General features: G+C 41.3%; 1 protein-coding gene across 1 annotated transcript in view; it reads left to right on the forward strand.

The window, feature by feature from the left end:
• Positions 1-17,856, forward strand: part of Ahrr (aryl hydrocarbon receptor repressor) — a 71,280-nt gene that overhangs the window by 46,078 nt on the left and 7,346 nt on the right. Inside the window, exons 4-6 of the mRNA XM_021180983.2 lie at positions 8,694-8,783; positions 13,672-13,801; positions 15,646-15,779. Of these exons, the coding sequence (XP_021036642.1) occupies positions 8,694-8,783; positions 13,672-13,801; positions 15,646-15,779 (354 nt within the window). The remainder of the gene's footprint in view (positions 1-8,693; positions 8,784-13,671; positions 13,802-15,645; positions 15,780-17,856) is intronic.

Consider the following 17,856-nt stretch of genomic DNA (forward strand, 5'->3'; position numbering starts at 1 on the left):
GAGCATAGTCATCTGAGCTGACATCTGTGGTCTCTTAGGGTGTACAAGACATCTACCTGGGCCCTTCTGGCTTTTAAAATCTCTGTTGAGAAGTCAGGTATAATTCTGAAAGGTCTATCTTTCTATGTTACTTGGTCTTTTTTTCCTTGCAGCTTTTAATGTTTTTTCTTTTTCTCTGTACATTTAGAGTTTTGATTATTATGTAGTATGAGGATTTTCTTTTCTGGTCCAATCTATTTGGTATTCTGTAAAGCTTCTTGTATGTTTATGGCCATCTCATTCTGTAGGTTCAGGAAATTTTCTTCTATGATTTTGTTGAAGATATTTTCTGGGTCTTTAAGCTGGGGATCGTTTCCTTCTATTCCTATTATTTTTAAATTTGATCTTTTCCTAGTGTCACAAATTTCCTGGATGTTTTGTGTCAGGATTTTTTTATTTAACATTTTCTTTGGCTGATATATCAATATCTTCTATGGTATCTTCTATGCCTGAGATTTTCTCTTCCATCTCTTATATTTGTTGGTGATTCTTGTGTCTGTAGTTCCTGTTCTCTTTCATAGATTTTCCATCTCCAGGATTCCTCAGTTTGTGTTTATCGTATTGCTTCTATTTCAATTTTCAGGTCTTAAACAGTTTTTTGTTTGTTTGTTTTTCATTTCATTCACCCGTTTGATTGCATTTTCCTGTATTTCTTTATATTTGTTCATTTTCTTTTTTAAGGGCCTCTACCTGTTTGGTTGTATTTTCACGTATTTCTTTAAGGAATGAATTTCTTTCCTCTTTAAAGGCCTCTATCATCTTCATAAGATTAGAGTTAAGGTCATTTTCTTGTTCTTCAGCTATGTTAGGATATCCAGGGCTTGCTGTAGTAGGATAGCTGGGTTCTGGTGGTGCCATAATGCACTGGCTCTTGTTGTTTGTGCTCTTACATTGGCCTTTAGCTATTTGGTTGACTGGCCTAGTAGTGCCTTATGGATGATGGCCTCTGGTTATCCTGGGTGGCAGCAGGCCTCCAGGGAAGCATGCAGAGCTGTGGCCTGAAGAATGAACGTGTCCTACCTGTTCTGCATCTCTGCTGAGAGCAAGCAGACCAGAAAAGTCAGGCCAAAGTCTGTAATGGAAAGTCTGCAGCCCATGTTTCTCATTAGGACAGCAGATGCCTCTAGACACAGGACCAGAAGGGGAAACAGCTAGATCTGGGATGAATGCTGTGGTTCCTAGTCCTTTCTTTGGGTACCCATACACTGCTGGTGTACTACCTGGAGAGGAAGTCAGGAATTAGATTTAAGGTTGGTTGTTCACCTTTCCCATCAGGGTGTCTGCAGCTAGGCAGAAAGGGAAAGGCAGAACCCTGTACAACAAGCAGGATCTAATCGGATTTGGGGAGCAAGTGTCAAATACCTGAGCAGCTAGAGAAGAGAAAGTCTTTTTTTGGGAGACTTAGGCATGGCTCTTTTAGGCAAATGCCTTCCCTGTGGCAATATATAATGAAGCAGCTCTCTGAGACAATCCTTGTTTATTCATATGGCTCTATTGGTGGGGGATGTGAGTGGATACATTTTATTCAGGGTGAACCACGCATTATATACCTCTTGGGGGGAGGGTGTGAGAATACCCAGGAAGGGAAGGTCATTGGCTGAAGGCTTAGGGTACCGCCTCATTACAATGGGGAAGTATTTCAGGAATCTCAGGTGCTAGCTGAACAAACTCTTCCTGGAAGAAAGGAAGTTAACCTATAATCTTAACCAAGGCTACGTGACATCCTTTAAGTAGCGGTGTGGGGTTTTTGAACTCCCCAAACAAGGTCAGAGAAGGAGAACTCCTGACAATGAAGTAAAACCTCCATATAGTACCATGGCCCATCCGGTCAATGGCAAGCCTAACTCACAGTTGCTGGACTTGCCTGGGAACCCAGCAGGTAGGGTCTGGAGACCTGTAGCCATACAGGACAACCAGATGTTGACTGGAAGATAATGAGGGTTTTAAGAAATGCTTCACACATGCTCCACTATGTTCATAGCAGCCTTATTTATAATAGCCAGAAGCTGGAAAGAACCCAGATGCCCCTCAACAGAGGAATGGATACAGAAAATGTGGTACATTTACACAATGGAGTACTACTCAGCTATTAAAAAAATGAATTTATGAAATTCCTAGGCAAATGGATGGACCTGGAGGGCATCATCCTGAGTGAGGTAACCCAGTCACAAAGGAACTCGCACAATATGTACTCACTGATAAGTGGATATTAGCCCAGAAACTTAGGATACCCAAGATATAAGATACAATTTGCTAAACGCATGAAACTCAAGAAGAACGAAGACCAAAGTGTGGACACTTTGCCCCTTCTTAGAAATGGGAACAAAACACCCATGGAAGGAGTTACAGAGACAAAATTTGGAGCTGTGACGAAAGGATGGACCATCTAGTGATTGCCATATGCAGGGATCCATCCCATAATCAGCTTCCAAATGCTGACACCATTGCATACACTAGCAAGATTTTGCTGAAAGGACCCAGATATAGCTGTCTCTTGTGAGACTATGCTGGGGCCTAGCAAACACAGAAGTGGATGCTCACAGTCAGCTATTGGATGGATCCCAGGGCCCCCAATGGAGGAGCTAGAGAAATTACCCAAGGAGCTAAAGGGAACTGCAACCCTTATAGGTGGAACAACAATATGAACTAACCAGTACCCCGGAGCTCTTGTCTCTAGCTGAATATGTATCAAAAGATGGCCTAGTCGGCCATCACTGCAAAGAGAGGCCCATTGGACTTGCAAACTTTATATGCCCCAGTACAGGGGAACCCCAGGGCCAAAAAGGGGGAGTGGGGGGTAGGGGATTGGGGGGGTGAGTATGGGGGACTTTTGGGATAGCATTGAAAATGTAAACGAGGAAAATACCTAATAAAAAAATAAATTTAAAAAAAAAAAGGAAAGAAATGCTTCAGTCGGTAAGAATGCTTGCTGTGAAAACAAGCAAGCCCAAGTTCAAATCCTTAGCACCCATGTAAAAGCTGTGCATGGCATGTGCGCTTTCAACATCGCCCCCCCCCCCAATACTGAGAATGTGGAGCTAGTCAGATACTGGAAGTTTTCTGTCTGGTTACCCTAGTCAAAATGTTGAGCTTTAGCTTCAAATCTCACATCCAACGTTCTTCTCTGGCCTCCACACGTGTTCTCTGTCTTTGTCTCTGATATACTATCTGAATAAAGTGACTATGGTAATAGTAAGAAAGAGATTCTCCATGTAATTGAGGAATGCACATATCGTGCACAGATTTTGTTGTTGTTGTTTGTTGTTTATTTTTGTTTTTGTTTTGTAAGAAAATGTTGAAAAACCTTCAAGAAACAGTTCAGCCATGCCAGGCAAGAAGTATGAGAAGCCAGCCAGCTTGTTTTATTTTTATTTTTTTATTATCTATAAAGAATTCTCAGATATTTTTCTTTAGATCTGTGCTATAGTATGTTAATGGAGTTACCAATATCAAGCCAATCTTACATTCCTAAAGCAAATATACTCAGGTTATCAGGCTTGGTGCCAAAGGACTTTAGCTGTGGAGCATCTTGCCAGTACTTGTTATCTTTAATCTTTTTGAGACAGAGTCTCACTATGTGGTCTGTGGAACTCACTATTCAGACCAGACCACTATGATGTCTGAAACTGAAACCTTGAACTATACTTGTCTCTGCCTCCTAAGTGATAGGAATTAAAGGTGTGGGCTACCATGCCTTAAACATTTAATCTTTTAAATCATAACTACTAAGATGATAAAATGACATCACTCTGGTTTGATTTGCATTTCCTCAATATCAGTGATGCTGTGCACTTTCTGTAAACCTGTTGGCCATTAGCTCGTATATTTTCTTTCCACAAATGTCTATTAGATCCTTTGCCTATGTTTAAATCAGATTATTTTTCTTTCCACTATTGCATTGTGTAAGTTCTTTATATATTATAGATATTAATCCTTTGTCAAAATGTAGTTAGTCTGCAGAGATTTCTCCTGTGTGTCTTCTGCCTCTGTTGAGATTTTGCTGTGTAGAAGCTTCATGGTTTGATAGAATTCCACCTTATTTATTTATTTATTTATTTATTTATTTATTTATTTATTTATTCATTTATTGCCTGTACTTTCTGGGTCTGATCAAAAAGTCTACAGTGAGCCAGGCGGTGGTGGCGCACACCTTTAATCCCAGCACTTGGGAGGCAGAGGCAGGCAGATTTCTGGGTTCGAGGCCAGCCTGGTCTACAGAGTGAGTTCCAGGACAGCCAGGGCTACACAGAGAAACCCTGCCTCAAAACAAACAAACAAACAAACAAACAAACAAACAAACAAACAAAAAGACTACAGTGATGCCTGGACCTATTCTGTCATTACAAGAAAACCTCGTTTTTCTAAAGGAAGCAAACAGACCTTTTAAAACAAAAAGATTGTGGTTGTGGTATATTCCATATTGTTACATCATGTTAAATGTCCGTTTTAATAAAGCAGGAAATGATTAAGTGTAGAAAGTACCAGGAGTGGATTCCTGGGCCCTATGGAGGATGTGTGTTTGATTCCACAGGAACTGACAAACAAAAAGTGGGTACTGTGGTAGTTAGATTTTTTTCTATCACTTTTGTTAAGTTATATATTTCAAAATATAACCTGTTTTATTACATATTTAATTTTCTAAATTTCACACTTAATATCTACCTATAATCTCTTTAAAAACTGTAAGATTTGTAAATTTCTGACTTTTGAAACTTGCATTTTCCTTGAAGAATCTTGTTGGAGATTTTCACTCAACATAAAAATTGTAAAAAAAAAATGCAATTTTCATATTGTAGGTGACCTCTGTCATTTGCCATAAGCCATTTTCTTTTCATCTATTCTCATTCATTCATTCATTCATTCATTCACTCATTCATTTACTTTACATCCCCACTGCAACTTCCACTCCCTCCCCACCTCACCTCCTCTCACTCCCCTCCATTTCTCTTCAAAGAAGGGAAGGCCTCCCCTAGATATCAACCCATCTTGGCATATCAATTCGCAGTAGGACTAGGTACATCTCCTGTTGAAGCTAAACAAGGGGACTGGGATTCAAAAGCGGGCAACAGAGTCAGAGATAGTCCCTGCTTACGCTGTTAGGGATCCCATATGAAAACCAAGCTGCACATCTGTTACTATGTGTCAGAGGACTACATCTGTCCTATGTGTGCTCTCTGGTTAGTTGTTCAGTCTCTGTGAGCCCCTGTGGGTCCAGGTTAATTGTTTCTGTAGGTTTTCTTGTAATAGCCTTGACCTCTTTGGCTCCTTCAATTCTTTTCACCCCCTTCCACAAGATTCCCTGAGTTCTTTCTAACTAATGTTTGTCTCTGGGACTCTGCATCAGAGTCCATCAGTTGCTGGGTGAAGCCTCTCAGATGGCAGTTATGCTCCAGTCTGCAAGTACAGCATAATATCATTAATAGCGTCAGGGGTGGACTCTCTCTCATGGCATGGGTATCAAGTTGAGCCAGTCATTGGTTGGCCATTCCCTCAATTTTTGTTAAGATCAACAATAAGTGGGATCACACAAAACTGAAAAGCTTCTGTAAGGCAAAGTATACCATCAACAGAACAAAATAGCAGCCTCCAGAATGGGAAAAGAGCTTCACCAACGCTACATCAGACAGAGGACTGATATGCAAAATATATAAAGAACTCAAGAAGTTCTTTAACCCAACTAAAAATTGGAGTACAGAGCTAAACAGAGAATTCTCAACAGAAGAATCTCTAATGACTGAGAAACACTTAAAGAAATGTTCAACATCCTCAGTCATCAGAGAAATGCAAATCAAAACAATTCTGAGATTTTTATCTTACACTTATCAGAATGGTTAATATAAAAAACTTAATTGACATCTCATGCTAGTGAGGATGTGGAGCAAGGGGAACACTCCTTTGCTGGTGGGAGTGCAAACTTGTAAGCCATTTTGGAAATCAATTTGTCAGTTTCTAAAAAAAAAAAAAAACTGGGAATAGTTCTACTTCAAGACCCAGCTATACCACTTCTGGGCATATACCCAAAAGATGCTCCCACAAGGACACTTGCTCAACTATGTTCATAGCAGCTTTATTCATAATAGTTAGAAACTGGAAATGACATAGATATCCATCAACTGAAGAATGGATAAAGAAAATGTGGTACATTTGCACAATGGACTATTACTAAGCTATTAAAAATAAGGACATCATGAAATTTGAAGGCAACTGGATGGAACTAGAAAATATCATCCTGAGTGAAGTAACACAGACTCAGAAAGACAAACATATGGACTCACTTATAAGTGAATATTATGCATAAAGTACAGGATAAACTTTCCACAATCCACAGACTCAAAGAAGCTAAGTAAAAAGGAGGGCCCAAAAGAGGATGTTTGAATCTCACGGAGAAGGGGAAATAAAATAGATATTGGGGTTGGGAGGAGAGAGGGAGCTGGATGAGAGAGGGGGTGGAGAGGGGTCAAGTTGAGGAGGATGAAGGGAGAGAAAACTGGACTCCTGAGGGGAAGGAGAATCTCTGGGAGGAGCTAGAAGCCTAGGACAGTGGAAACTCCCAGGAATCTATGAGGTTGATCCCAGCTACCACTCCTAGCAATAGGAGATATAGACCCTGAAATGGCCACCTCCTGTAACCAGGAAAGATTTCCAGTGGAGGAATGGGGACACCAACCCAGCCAAAAAACCTGATCCACAATTTTTTCTGCCTAAAAGCTAGACAGGGATAAGAGGGCCATAAAACATTCCACTGATTCCACTTACTTTTATTTCTTCTTCCTTCTGCTCCCATGAGATACAGTTAGCTTCTCTTCAGTTTTTGAAGTGTGCTTATCTCTTCTTTCTTTTGTAATAAACATTTCAGATTCCCAGGATTCATTGCTGATATTTCTGCAATTACATGCTTTGAGGCTCACCACATCTATTAACATGTATAAACACTCACAGAGAGATTGGTACATGACGTGCATAGGTCATTTGCCAAACAGTCTATCAGTAAATTCATGGAATGTTTTTAATCTTACTAATAATCAAATAAATAAAAACTATGAAACCAAAATTTAATTTATCACCTAATGAACTGACTTGAAAAACGTGGGGAGTACCTACAATATTAAAAATTAAAGGAAATGTGTTACAATGAGATGATCTCCAATTATCTGTGTTTCAAAGCTATACACTGAAACATTTATGAATAACACTGTCTAGGTGATTGAACACAGTCTTCAGATTCTGCACTGCCCAGGTTGGTACAGACTATTTGGATCTCACAGGGTGAGGTGAGATTAAGATATTCTACATATTGTGCTTGATGCTCATGAGATAGCCCCCACACTATCTTTTTCATGATGACAGAGATAAATAGGTTGATACAGACAACAAGTTTATAAATATAAAATAGACAGATAACAGATGAAAGATATGTTGGGAAAATGATAGGCAGGCAGGTAGGTAGATAGTTGATGGATGGATGGGTGGGTAGATGACAGACACACAAATACTCACTGGTGGTGACAGTAAGTGACTCTGAGTATACTGGATACCTTTGTTAGGGATATTTCTGAGAACTACTGTGGCAGAACATAGGTTTGCTTTTCAAACAAAAAGAGCCCAACTCAAACACAACACAGCCATATACTTGGAAGCGCCCACAATTGTGGATATAACTGAGATTGAATTATAAACAAGGTAAGATAGAATTATGCATCCATAAACATATTATAAAAAATTCAAAACTTGAGTACAATAAAAGCCATTGAATTGATAAGTGTTAAAATTTAGTCCTTTGTGTCTAGCAATCCCCAAATATGCCCAAGTTGGATGAATGCTACAGCCAACCAGAATTTAAAGGAATATATTGCTCTTGTCCTCAATAAGTAGGTCAAAATGATGGGAAATGGACCAGGTTGGGTTTTTTTTTCCGCTAGACACCAAAATTAGGAGAGAATATGGACACAAATTTTTTTACAAAAGTTGGAAAAATTCCAAAATAGTATACAGAAGATGGGACAATGAAGGAGACGGTCCCCATTTTTGCTTTCTCTTGTAATGATGCCTCGTTATGTCATCCTGATGCTGTTTGTATTTCATTTAATGTACATTCTATATCCCCTGGAAAGAGATCTGCGTTTTCAGCCTCACAAACCATGGGTAACCTCCTCTGTCTCCTCTTAGTGGGGACTTATTACAAAAAGGAGATAAAAAGTTCTTCTACATGATAACCGCCAGTTGTGCCAGCACCATTTGTTGAAAATGCTGTCTTTTTTCCACTGGATGGTTTTAGCACATTTGATCAAGTGACCATAAGTGTGTGGGTTCATTTCTGGGTCTTCAGTTCTATTCCATTGATCTACCTGTCTGTCGCTGTACCAGTACCATGCAGTTTTTATCACAATTGCTCTGTAGTACAGCTTGAGGTCAGTCATGGTGATTCCACCAGAGGTTCTTTTATTGTTGAGAATAGTTTTTGCTATCTTAGGTTTTTGTTATTCCAGATGAATTTGCAAATTGCCCTTTCTAACTCTGTGAAAGTTGAAGAGAACATTTCTAGAGGTCATACAAAATAGAAAGGATGTTGGGAAATTATACAGAATTAATCACCTCTTGTTCTTTTCACTTTGGGTGAGTCAACTTGACTTTATTTGATGTTTTTTGTCTCTTAGTCTCTCAATGGCTTCGCTCTGGTGGTGAGTGCCGAAGGGATGATCTTTTATGCATCAGCAACAATTGTGGACTATCTGGGCTTTCATCAGGTAAATTAAGCCAAGATATCCTTTTGGTATATTAAATGTATACCAATTTCAAGTACATACAAATTTTCAATGTATATTAAATGTTGGGTTCCAGTCAAGCTTTTTATGTCACGCAACACAGCTTTGTCTAGGACAGCATGTCAGCTTCAGTGGAGCATTGTGGTGCTAGGTGACCCTGAGTGGGCTGAGACTTCTCATATTTAGAGAATTCTCAACTTCTCATATTTAGAGTACCATCTCAATTGATAATTCCATGTCTTAAACTCCATATATTTAGTATATTCCAGACATAATTTCTTCCAGTTCCATTCACTTGTAATTTGACTACCTGCTGTGTGCATCTAGAGACTGACAAAGAACTCCCAGCTCTGTTACCTCTCTTTAACTGTTAAAAGTATAAAGAAGTTTTTCATTCATTATAGAGGATATTTTCATTGTCTTTACTTTATGCACGGTATTTAAAAAAAATGTTACAATAGCCTTTTGCTCTCAGGAGCATCTTTTATGAATGTTTTGCAAAAGTCAAGAGCCAGTCTCTTCCTGAGACTGCCTGAGTATACTATCCATCTTTTTCAGACCAGCACAGCAATAAAATTTAGGCCTGTAAAGCATATTTACTATGTAAACTGCCTATTCCCAGTAACCTGTGGCAGCTGTCCCCAAGTGAACAATTTTCTGAGTGAGGACAACTATCCATGGCCAGTTAGTAGATGCATACATGCCTTTCCCAAGAAGGTAAAAATGACAGTTGCCAGACACATGGATTGTAAAATATAGTCTTGCCTTTGTGTTGTACTATATGGCTAGTGTCTTGAAGCTGAAATAAAGACTGCTTCTTTTGGTGGCTGCAGTCTCTAGTTTTTATGTCATCTTCATGGCTTCTCATATTTCTTCCCAATACTTCTCTTGGTTTTCCTTCATGGCACATGCTCTGGGAAACCCTGAAGGACAAAGGGCCAACACACTTATGGTACTAGTTATTAAAACAGGAATTTGTTTCTTCAATCTAAAATGATTTCATGCTTTCTTCTAATTGTCATAGAAATATATGACTTTGCTCTACCCTTCCTTCTGGCTTTGCTGCATCTTCCACTGTTTTGTCTGACCTTTGCTCTGGTTTACTGCAGCTCACATTAACCTAGATACCTCCCTTCACTAACTAAGGCATGTAGAGATGATAGATGAGACTCTTGGGCGGACAGTGGACAGTGGAAACTACACTCTGGTGGTTCTACAAAGCCCAGGGCCACCCCACCCCCAAACAAGTGAAAAGAATGTGAATGATACAGTACCGACTTGCACTCTCACTCTGAAAAATCATTGATATTCACTGTGCCTGAATCAGTTGTTCCTCTAATTAAAACCACACATGGAAAAAGCACCATCTGGGGCTGCTGATGGCTCAGCAGTTAAGTGCACTGACTGCTCTTCCAAAGGTCCTGAGTTCAAATCCCAGCAACCACACGGTGGCTCACAACCATCTGTAATGAAATCCTCTTCTGGCATGTCTGAAGAGAGCAACTGTGCACTTATATACATAAAATAAATAATTTTTTTCAAAGAAAGCTGCTTCTGTCCATTGGTTGAGTACAACTATCTGCCTCTGACTCTTTCAGCTGCTTGTTGGATCTTCCAGAGTTCAGTAATACTAGGTCCCTTTTTGTTAGTGTTCTATAGCCTCAGTGATAGTGTCAGGCCTTGTGACCCTGGATCCCTCTTTGGGCCTGTCATTGGACCTTCTTTTCCTCAGGTTCCTCTCCATTTTCATCCCTGTAATTCTTTCAGACAGGAACAATTATGGGTCAGAGTTGTGATTGTGGGATGGCAACCCCTTCCCTCATTTGATGTCCTCTCTTTCTGCTGGAGGTGGGATCTATAACTTCCCTCTCCCTACTGTCCAACATACCATCTAAGGTCCTTCCCTTTGAGTTCTGAGTCTTTCACCTCCAAGGTCTCTGGTGCATTCTGGGATGTCCCCTCTCCCCACCTCCTACCTCCTTTCCATTCTTTCTCTGGCCCTCAGGGCTTCAATCCTTTCCCCTTACTCAATACCAGATCAGGTTCCCCTCCCTCCCTCTTCCCCCACTCTGTCTACTTTCCCTCCCAGGTCCTTCCCTCCCTCCCCACTTGTGATTGCTTTCTTTTCTCTCCCAAGTGGGACTGAGGTGTTCTCACTTGGGCACTTCAGTTTGTTGACCTTTTTGAGTTCTGTGGACTGTATCTTGGGTATTCTGATTTTTGTTTGTTTGTTTGTTTTTTGTTTTGGCCAATATCCACTTATTAGTGAGTACATACAGATAGTTGCACCCAACCAATGGACAAAAGCAGCTGATCCCTATTGTTGAATTAGGGAAGGCTGAAAGAAGCTGAGGAGGAGGGTGACCCTGTAGGAGGACCAGCAGTCTCAATTAATCTGGACCCCCAAGATCTCTCAAACACTGGACCACCAAACGGGCAGCATTCATCAACTGATATGAGGCCACCAACACATATACAGCAGAGGATTGCCTGGTCTGTGTTCATTCAGAGATGATACACCTAATCCTCAAGAGACTGGAGGCCCCAGGGAGTTTAGAGGTCAGGTGGGGTGGGGGTGGGGACACCTACATGGAAGCAGGGGGTGGAGAGGAGGTATGGGATGTGAAGCATTAAGAGGGTGGCTGGGGAGGGGGGAATAAAACATGGAGTGTAAAATAAGTAAATAAATTAATTAAAAACATTTTTTAAAAAGAAAAGGTACTGCCTGCAAACCCCACCACATTCTAAGGATGAAAGTACTCAGTGACTTACAGAACATTCACAGAGATGATGATGATGATGGTGCTGCTGCTGAAATTAATACTGGTTTAAATACATGGTGATATAAGCCTTACCCAGAAGGAAAACTCATTACAATAATGAAGATGTTACCCTTCTCCATATAAACTACACAGTTATTGTGATTATAGTGGAAGCAGAGACACTTCTGGTGAACATTGGCACTCTAGTTCTAGAATCTCCATTGACACCCAAGTGTAAATATAGAAACATTCTTAGGTGAGGAGGGGATTACCACATGGTAAGAAACAGGTTTCTTAGAGACTAATAGAAGACCAAGTGGGAAAGTGCAATCAGGCAAACCCACAAACAGTACTGCTCAAAGACCAGAGTCTAGGACCTATGAAAAAATCCACTCCTGCAGTCAACCAAGCCAGAAAAAGCCATCAAATCTCCTGCTGTGTACCATACCCAAAGTAAATATCGGGGTGTGTGTGTGTGTGTGACAGATCTCTCTAGAGATGACAGGGCAAAGATAGGAGGAAAGAGGCTACATTTTTAAATGCCACCAGATAAAGATGATGGTGCCACACAAAATGGGCCAAAAGATAGATTCCAAAGAATCCAATATTCCTTTGGTATCTGATTCAACCTGTTTGTGTAGCCTGACTCATAATTTAGGGGCAGCTAAAGAGGCTCCAGCATCATGCTTCCTCAAACAGAGATTTTCTCAATTTAAATCAACTTCTGCTATGCTTCAGTGTCAGTGTTTCAATTCAGGTGGCAGGGATTGTGATGGTTAAACCTGTAATCTTAGCACTGTGGAGGGCTGGAGGTAAAAGGATCATGAGTCAGAGATAAGCCTGGGCTGCTTATTGAGAAAATCTCTCTCTCTCTCTCTCTCTCTCTCTCTCTCTCTCTCTCTCTCTCTCTCTCTCTCTCTCTCTCTCTCTCTCTCAAAAAGGCAAGCAAATAAGCTAGTGTGTTCACCTCTGTCACAAATAGATTCCTATGCCTCAGGCCCACAGTTGCCTCCAGAGCCCTGACCCTGGACATCACTAACCAGACAGCAGCCATTCTGACTTACTCTCTGTCTTTTCTCTGGACTCTATCTGAACATTTCTTTGTAAAATGTTCCCTCTAGATTGATGGTGTGTGCCACTGAATCAGTGCACATTTATAGCCATATCCTGCCACCTCCTAGGGAGAATCTTATTGAATATCTTGTGTGCCACAGAGCTTATCCACAAAGTCACCAACAATGATAAGGATTTGGGGAAAACATGAAGGATTTCATGAACTCTGGGTGAAATTGCTAGTTACATTGTTAAAATATGACATTTTTGTTTGATTACTAAGGGGCATTTCCCTATCTGGGAAAAGAGTATTCTGGTTATTATAATCATTCATCTAAATTCATCCTTTCTAAAATGGATGAAACCCAGAAATAGCCCTATTATGAGAACCCAGTCCTATAGAGATGCTGCCAACCTGATGACTTTAGTAGGCTGGGTTCCCAGTGCAAAGAATTTTCCAGATTCTTCCTTTTGAGAATAGTAAGGATGACAGGAGATCTCGCCAAGTTCATGGGTTATCTATCCCTAGCATTGTCAAAACCTTCATGTCAGCCTTTGCAGGCCAAAGATTCTGCTCTGTCCACCAGATAGCTACAAGAGGGTTCCAGTGCCTAAAATAGTTGGCTTCCTTTCCTCTGATTTTCCTTAAAGAGGTTAGAGGAAAGTGGACCAGAGTGAGGTCCATGATCTAGTGTGTCCTGAATGCACCATGGACCTGGGTAGGTTGAAGCATATGACACAATTGGCATAAAGTAACACAGCTGATTTAGGAAAGAAAAACCTCTGTCTGAGCACCCATGGCTCTGAGGACATAATGATACCACCATGAAGGTCAGATCCTGGGAGCCACAAAATGAACATGCCCAGGGGTGACATGACCATGGAGGCTCATCCTTCCAGGAGAGCTGTTGAAACCTCGAGAGTAAAGGTCTGTCTTTTTCTCAAAGCTCTCTTTACACATGTGACTTGCTTTTAAATGGTTGATCCTGTGGTTCACACTCACCAGAACTTGTAAACTCAGGATGAGGCTAAAGCATCTGCCTTCTGTATTTCAGACAGATGTCATGCATCAAAACATTTATGACTACATCCATGTGGATGACCGGCAGGACTTCTGCAGACAGCTACACTGGGCCATGGACCCTCCTCAGGTGGTGTTTGGGCAGTCCCCACATGCTGACACAGGTGAGGCAACTTCATTGGCATCCACATTTTCCTCTACATCCCCACAGAATTTTCTCCAGGATTCTTTGGTCACACTTCTCCACATGCCTCCAGCCTCTCCACAGTCCTCCAGCCTCTCCACACTCCCCCAGCCTCTCTATACTCCCCCAGCCAGCAATTAGTCCATCCCAGGGTCTGTATGGCTACTGAGAGCCTTTACATCACCGTGTTTGCTCCACTCTGCTCTGCTCTCCACTATGACAGATAATGGAAATACTCAGCTCAGGAGGGAAAAAAGGTTATTTTGGGAGGATTCAGTACATTGATTGTGAATCCTCTTCTTTTAGGCATTTAGTGAAGGGCATCACATTACAGTAGAAGTGTCTGGTGAGGTAAAATCCTTATCTGTCATCAACTCAGAGAGGAAAAAAAGAGAATCAGGTCCATATTAGTTACTGTAGATGATGCTGCATCAAAATACTTGATAAAAACAGCTTAAGGAAGGAAGGAAGGAAGGAAGGAAGGAAGGAAGGAAGGAAGGAAGGAAGGAAGGAAGGAGGGAGGGAAGGAGGGAGGGAAGGAGGGAGGGAGGGAGGGAGAGATTTATTTCTGTACAGTGTTGGAAGATAGAGCCCACCATACAGAGAAGGCATGGCAGCAGGAACATGATACAGCTGGTCACGTTGCATGCATGGTTAGGAAACAGACATGGATGCTGGTGTCCCTTTTTATTCAGCCTAAATCATGGAATTGTGCTGCCACATTTCAAGTGGATCTTCCCACCACAATTAACCCAATCTAGAAACCCCCTCACAAACCTGCCCAGATGTTTATTTCCTGGGCTTTTATAGAGCCTATCAAGTTGACAATCATGATTAGTAATTGCTGTTCTACCCACTGTCATGGTAATATCCAAGCACATCACTTTAAATTGTAACAGAATCCCATAATATCTCTCAAGGATAGAGTCCTAATACTCCTCACTGCCTCTGATAGGTTCCACCACCACAGGCTGGGGTCCATGGGGCTTTGGAGGATACTCAAGGTCCAGACCCCAGGCTCTGCTATATTTGATATTTTCAACACTAAGAGCCTACAAACTTGACACTCAAAACAAAGCAAAGCAAAGCAAAGCAAAGCAAAGCAAAGCAAAGCAAAGCAAAGCAAAACAAAACAAAACAAAACAAAACAAAACAAAACAAAACTCTCTCAAACCTCTTATCTTCCAGGCAGCAACAGCTTCGGGCCAATTTATAGTTAACTGAAAAAACAAAAACAAAATGTTCCACATAGTTATCCTTTATGCACTATAATCCTGTAGATCACTTCCCAACAAATACAGTATACCCAACTGACACCCAATTGATGAGGTGGGCATAGATTTTTCCTGTAAATAGTATTTAACAGTGGGCCCGTGGGTCCTGGACTTCACCCAGGGGTTCATTCAGATGGTTTCCTAAAATTTAAATAAATCAAAGAAAAATTTCCACCTAACTTCAACATCTAACAGCATAATTCACCTTAGATCACAGGTGGCTACATGTCATATCATTTATACAGCTCAAACAACACTAAACAACTGACCCTTAGTCACGCATGCAGCCGTGGTAAAAATCAATGCCAGTCAGCGCCAGTGAAAACAAAATCCACCAAAGCACTGACTCTTGGGGACATGGCGAATGACAAAAGCTTGGAGACTCACAGAGAGATGTGCATTCTAGAAGGAATGGTATGTTTGTTACATGCTTTGTGGCAACCAGTTACATAGTCTCCTATTTGTGTATCCACTATCTTGATAGCTCCCATATGCTGTTTCCTAGCCCAATTATCACAATTAATTGGCATTATTTGCATTATCTTGTCAGACAATACTGTCCTGGGGAAGCTGCTCAGGGCCCAAGAAGGAGGCAAGGGCTTGCCCTCAGAGTACTCGGCCTTCTTGACACGCTGCTTCATTTGTCGTGTTCGCTGCCTGCTGGACAGCACCTCTGGCTTTCTGGTGAGTGGGTGGATGCCAGGGACATGTGGGATACTTTCTACTGTGGTGAATAAAAGGTAGGACAGAGTGAGCACTGTGTAGAGGCTACAATCTAGTAAGTTGGCAGAGCTAGACCTTAATAGCACTTGTAGGTAGATGGGGAGGAAATGAGAGAAGACCTAGAGGATTGTGAAAAAAAAAAAAAACCAGTTGAAATATTTAAACATTGACAACAATTTTCAACTTAAGTTTAGTTGTACATTTCTTTAAAACTCATTTTAAAAGCCTTTTCAAGGACTGGAGATGTAGTAAATTTGTAAAGTGTTTCCCCAGCATGTACTAAGCCCTGGTTTTAATCCCCAGTACCACATAAACTGTATATGGTGGCTCACACTTCTTAAAATTCCAGCATTTGGAAGGTAGAAGTAGGAGTATCAGAAGTTCAATTATCCAAGGCCAGCCTGGGTTCATAAGACCCTGCCTGTCAACAAACAAACAAACAAACAAACAAATAATGAGGCTAATGAGCTTGGTCAGTGGGTAAATAGCTTGCTGTCAAACCTGACCACCCGAGGGTGCATAAGACCCTGCCTGTCAATAAATAGATAGATAGATAGATAGATAGATAGATAGATAGATAGATAGATAGATAGATAGATAGATAATGAGGCTGATGAGCTTGGTCAGTGGGTAAATAGCTTGCTGTCAAACCTGACCACCCGAGTTTGATCTTTAGGATTTACGTAGTGCAAGGGGAAAGCCAACTCTTGGGAGTTATTTTCTCATTTCCACATGTGCACTATGGCATAGCTGAGTCCACAGACCTTTATCCACGGTTTTGGTTTCAGCCCTTTATCACAAGAGCACTTGTTTTTTTTTTTAAAGAATGTAATAATTTTCCTTATTTTTTATTATTAGACTTATATGTTTTATTATTCCATATGAGAGTGTTTTCCTGCATGTATGTATGTACCATGTTCATGCTTTATGCTTATGGAGATCAGAATAGGGGATCAAATCCCCTGGAACTGGAGTTACAGATTGTTTTGAACCAATGTGGATACTGGGAATTGAACCCAGGTCCTCTACAAGAGCAACACGTGCTCTTAATGCTGAGCCATCTTTCTAGCCCTGGGTTTCTACGTTTTACATTTGATCATTTCCTCTTCCAACTCCATATGAAGAGAAGAAGAGGTTATCTTCCAGGGACTTAGCAGAGCAAGGACTCTAGAACCTGCCTACCTTGCCAGGCCACACTGCATTTGCCCTGTCAGAACCTTGGCTCCTGGTCCCTGCACTCTCTCTCCCCAATGGTCGCAGCTGTCTGAGAGCCCCTGGACATTCTGCCTTGTCTTGGCAAGTACTCATCTCTGAGTCTTCTGACTCATCTCACCTCCTAGTGTTCAGGACACTTGGGCTCAGCTTCCTAGACTGATTTGTGGACCCAGGATCATAAGATCATAAGATCCTGTGACCACTGCATATGGTCCTTTTGGCCCACCTAGAACAAGCCTGGCATATGTGTCCCGTCTCTAAATAACCTGGCAAAAGTTCCCTAGGGGTTTCCATCTCTGCAGCACAGACTAAGGGTCATGGGGAGGTCCCATCTCCTCCAATTGAACAGTTTCCAGGGAGAAGGGGCTATTGCCCTCACCTGACTTATGGAGCCCCAGAAGTAAAACCCTGGGATCTGAAGATCCCTACAGACCATCCATCAAAGCCTGGAATAACAAATTCCTGTCAGGCTTACTGCACACTTGAGAAAGGTCAGAGAAATCTGTATGAGGTATGGCTGGAACCTCAGTATGCACTCTTGGTCCATCACATTTTGTGGATGTTTTTCTCATTTGTACCAGCTTAACCCAGCTCCTATCCATGGCTCTGGGAGCTACCCCAAGCTGATTTTTTGAGGCTCACTCCACACACAGGATAGACAATCCCTCCCTAGGTTACTAACTTGGGATACTTGCCTAAGCTCTTCGCTGGCATTGAAATACACACTGTCTATTCTAGATTAATAAAAACCAAGCTGTCCTTATCTTCTTATAAAAGTGAGCAGTGCTAATCTGGAAATAAAAAGTTAAAGCTTGATCAGCTC

This window comes from Mus caroli, unplaced genomic scaffold (genome assembly GCF_978045245.1).
Source record: "Mus caroli unplaced genomic scaffold, Mus_caroli_1 scaffold_15, whole genome shotgun sequence".
Classification (NCBI taxonomy): Eukaryota; Metazoa; Chordata; class Mammalia; order Rodentia; family Muridae; genus Mus; species Mus caroli.